General features: G+C 42.9%; 1 protein-coding gene across 1 annotated transcript; it reads left to right on the top strand.

The window, feature by feature from the left end:
* Positions 1 to 928: 928 nt before the first annotated feature.
* C922_02446 (hypothetical protein) lies at positions 929 to 3,907 on the top strand (the record flags this gene model as incomplete). The annotated part of the gene is made up of 1 exon (XM_008818045.1): positions 929 to 3,907. One exon carries the CDS (start codon positions 929 to 931, stop codon positions 3,905 to 3,907), a length of 2,979 nt encoding a protein of 992 aa, XP_008816267.1.
* Between the last annotated feature and the right edge of the window lie 946 nt (positions 3,908 to 4,853).

The raw sequence follows: 4,853 nt of genomic DNA, 5'->3' as shown, positions 1-4,853 counted from the left end.
AAAAAAAAAAAAAAAAGATCCATATGGTAGTACAGCATAAGAGCACATATTCATGTAACCCATCCCTTGCTGCGTCGAAATTGAACGAATGGAAAAAAAAAATCGCAGAAATAGTTACTACTCATATGTTTTACTTTCCAGCACAACTCGACCTCCTGAATGAGCATTTGTAAAGGCAAACGACCGAGTGATCAGTTTTCCAGGTTAGAAAAAATGGTCCCGTTATCACGTTAAGGATAACTTCTTTCGCCATGCTGAGGATGCCAAAAGAAAAAGAAAATATCCCAATGATGAAAACAACTTAACAGATTGACACATCCCGTATTTTACTGGAAGGATTTCTAAACGAGCACATACGATAGCAGGGTGTTAGCTGGCGAGAGAACTTGAGCAGCCTAGCAAGCATTTGTGGAGGGGGAAGCAGAGAAGAAGAGAAGCAACATAGCGTGACATACATTAAACTTCCTTATCGCGCGTACAACCCTCCTGTCGCTCAGTAGAGAGCAAACGAACCGACCGATTCGCAGCCCCTTTCTCATCAGCGTTCCTATCCTCAGCCGACACTACGAAAGAGTTCTTTCTGTTCTTCCATCACCCACCCGTCTGTGATCCATTTTTCCATATCTTCTAATTGACCAATTTGGTCGTTTCTTCTCCCTCTCTCCCTCCATTTGTGTGTATACGTGGTTCTTCCCCGCTTCTGAAGAACAACGCCATCAATTTACCGACCCAACGCTGACATAAATGAAACAATCGCGGAAGGGCACCTTCGCACATGTGTCTGATCTGTTCCTGCGCAGAGAGTGAATGCACGTGGGCCAAGCCTCCATTCTTTAGTGTCTTAGGGGTTGGCTCTTCAGTACAGCGCGCCCAACGGGGACTACTCTTTGTTTGAAACCGATCCACTGGTCCGAGCCAAACAGGGACGATGTTGAAGCCACTCGGGCTCAAAGACAAAATTCAAAGAAACCTGCTGAAGGATTCCAAGTATGACAATGAAAAATCTTTTGTCAATCCCCATGAGGGCGATAAGGCGAGCATACTCCAGGAGACCAGAGTCTTCTCCAGCTACCCCCTGAACACTCAGAAGTGCATGCAGATATTGACCAAAATTCTATACCTCATAAATAAAGGGGAAGAAAAACTAACATCACAAGAATGCACAGACATATTTTTTAACATCACTAAATTATTCCAGTCTAACAATGAGAGGCTACGAAGGATGGTTTATTTACTCATTAAAAGTCTGCCAGTTAATGAGAAAGAAGTATTCATCGTAACCAGTTCGTTAACGAAGGACATGAATTCAGCAAACGACTGCTATAGGGCCAATGCCATGCGGGTCTTAAGTAAAATTATAGATAACTCCATGGCTACTCAAATTGAGCGCTATTTAAAAACAGCCATAGTGGATAAGAATCCCTTCGTTTCTTGTTCCTCCCTTCTGTGCGGATTGAATCTATATTTGAATGCCTCCTGCGATATTGTGAAGAAGTGGATTCATGAAGTCAGCGAATGTATTAACAGCAAGAATCCGATGATTCAGTTTCATGCCCTCACGCTGCTGTGCTCTATTAAGTACCAGGATAAACTGGCCTTAGAAAAGATCATCTCGTCGTATAACAAAAGCTCCAGTAATCTGTCCGGTTCCCTTGCCAACTGCCTTCTAATCAAATATGCTTCCTCCCTGATTTACTGCACCGAGGTGGAGAGTGAGTTGGCCAATACGAACCACCTCCCCCCGGGAGCCACTTCCCCGCATGCTGGCGGCCCTATTGGCGGCCTCTCCCCCGCGCAGGCCGCCCGATCTCCGGGACGAACGCACGATATGTACAACATACAAGATTATGCAACTAATAAAGGCAACTTCATACACCCCACGACGAAAGTCTGCTTCGATTACCTGAAAAACTGTCTCAAAAGTAAAGACCCCATGATTCTTTTCGAATGCATTAAGTGCATATTCGATCTAGCCATTCACGACAAAGGAGGAAGAAATTCCACTACCGTATTCAACGTCGATATACTGAACGAGTGTATGAAGGTATGTCAAGTATTTCTACTATCTTCCAAAGTAGTAGACAAATTTAGCATAATCAGACAGATAAATAAACTCTCTCATCATAGACCCCACGTCGCGTCTAAGATTAATCAAGACATAGAGAATCTACTAACAGATAGTAACAAAAGTATCTGTGTCTTGGCATTCACCACGTTACTCAAAACGGGAAATGAAGAAAACATAGATCGATTGCTTAGCCAAATAAATAACTACATGACGGGGGATAACACTTTTTTTAAAATTCAAATTATCGAGGAACTGAAGAACCTATGCTTTATTTACCCCTCCAAGTGTAACATCATCCTCAGTTTCCTCTCCAGCAATCTTAGAGATGAAGAATCGTATCAATTCAAATCAAACACAATCGATGCGATCATCCTAATCATTAGTGAAATACCCAACTCGGAAGAAGCAGCAATTTTGCAGCTATGTGAATTTATTGAAGACTGTGAGTATAACTCTCTCCTCCTCCGAGTTATCCGATTCTTATTGGTGCACATCCCAAAGACGTCTACCCCATCTAAGTATATAAGGTACATTTACAATAGGCTCATTTTGGAAAATTCGACGATACGGGTCGATGGATTGTATGCTCTCTTTCACATTGCCTTAAAGTGTGGCTCCAATTCAAAAGATATTCTGTTCCTTTTAAATTGCCTCCTAACTGATAACGATGATGAAGTCAGGGATCGCTCCAACTTCCTGTATCACATTTTGAAAGAGAAGATAAACACAGTGGATCTCCTCCGGGGGGATCACCCCTCTGAGGATTTACCCCTCATTGATGAACTGCTAACAAATGAACCACCTGCCCATTTGGAAAATCTTCTTTATTTAATTCAAAAACATGTGGAGGATAACGTGACGGAAGAATTTAACTACCACAATGCGAAAGAGGAAATAAAAAAAATGGGAGACAGCACTTTCAAAGATTTAATACCTCCTTCGACGCCCCACTCGAAAAGGAAAACTTCCACCCCAGATGTGTACTCTTCATCCCTAAATGGCACAAAAGTACCTGAACAGAATATGGATTCTATTTTATCAGAACAGGTAGCTAACTTTATAGAGAAGCACCAAATGGGCACACTCAAAATGGTGAGCAAGTCCGTACCACTAACAGAGAGTGAAGCGGAATACACCGTCCTTGTGAAGAAATACATCTACGATAGGAACATCTTACTAGAATTTATCATACAGAATACGTTAAGTCAACAAATTCTGGCCGACGTAAACATGCAAATAAACTCCTATGATAAAAAATGGACCGTTTTGGAGAAAACCACCATTCCTAACTTATATTTTAACGCCCCCCAAAATTTATATGTCCTCTTGGGAAGAAATACGCCCGTATTGGAAGCACCCACCAGTAGAGACTACCAGGTCAACCAGCACTTCCAACTTTCCCTGCACTTCCTCACGAAAGAGAACGAAATGGACGATGGCTTCCCCGACTCCTACTCCATTAACCCCTTGAGTATACAAATCACCGACTTCATCTCCCCACGGATTTTACGAAATGGAGAATTCAGACATGTCTGGGACAGCATGGAAAATCTCAACTCAGAAGCTGTCAGCAAATTTAGTCTGAATTTCGAAAATATTCAGCTCGCTGTCGTTGGGTTATTAAATACATTAAACATGATGGCGTGCGACCAGACAGACAGTGTCCAGGCCGACACCACCAACCATAACATGCTTCTATCCGCTCGATATATGAACCAGTCCCATGTTCTCTGCAAGGCGTCCCTTATACTTTCGCAGCAGTACGGCTGCTTGTTGAAGATCGTGTGCCGCTCCCAGGACAGCCACCTCTCCGAAACGCTCCTCAAGGCGCTTGAGTAGGCCACGCGCAGGGGTACCAATACGCACACATGCAGATACAGACATATATGGATAAATAGCCACTCGCATGTCTGCTCACCCAGGTGATCCCATCGCATGTCTGCCCACCCAAGTGCTCCCCTCGCAAGCTCGTCTCGCCGCAGCCAGTAAGCTACACCTATCGGGGGACCTCTCCTCCCCATTTGTTTTTAATTTTAAATTTGTTCTATTCATCCTTTTAAATGTATGAATATTATTAAATTTTTTCTTCTTTTTTTTTTTTCTTTTTTTTTCTTTCCCTTCTTTGCATTTATGCAAACGTGGTGGATTGTGAACTGGGTAGTCGTATCGATGGTGTACTAAACGATTGGGCAGTCCCACTGATGGAGTGCTAAACGATTGAAAAGTCGCACCACAGACTGGACGAACTGCACGGACTGTCGATACGACCGAATGATGAGCACCCCTCCTAGTGTGTGCCATTTTAACAAAATTTCAATGCCCTTTGAAGAATTAATTCCTTTTCCCATGCGTTTCTATCGGTATGTATACACGCAGCAATTTTCACGCCCATTTTTTCCTTAGCTAACCATACGTAGGCAGTGCCACCATTGAGGTGTTCTCCTCCCATAGGCCTCAAAAGAAATGGGAAACAAAGGCCTTACTAAGAGTAAACATACCCTCATTTTGATTATCCTGCCTTTGCCCCTTCTTTTCTCAAAACGGAGGCAAACCACCTTTTTCAATTATGTATGCACCAGAACAAGTTCAAATTTATCAAATTGCATATCATAATGCATGTATAGAAATGGGTACACACATATGTGTGGAGGCAGAATTAGGATGCCTGGTTTTACTTCCCGTTCTGCCCTCCCCCCCCATCGAGTATCACAAATGAACGTGACAACCGAATTTTGCTTCTCCTTTTTCGGGGGGCATATACTCATGGGTGTTTTTTATTTTTTCT

Source organism: Plasmodium inui, assembly GCF_000524495.1.
Source record: "Plasmodium inui San Antonio 1 unplaced genomic scaffold supercont1.8, whole genome shotgun sequence".
Classification (NCBI taxonomy): Eukaryota; Apicomplexa; class Aconoidasida; order Haemosporida; family Plasmodiidae; genus Plasmodium; species Plasmodium inui.
This window is presented reverse-complemented; position numbering and strand designations above follow the sequence as displayed.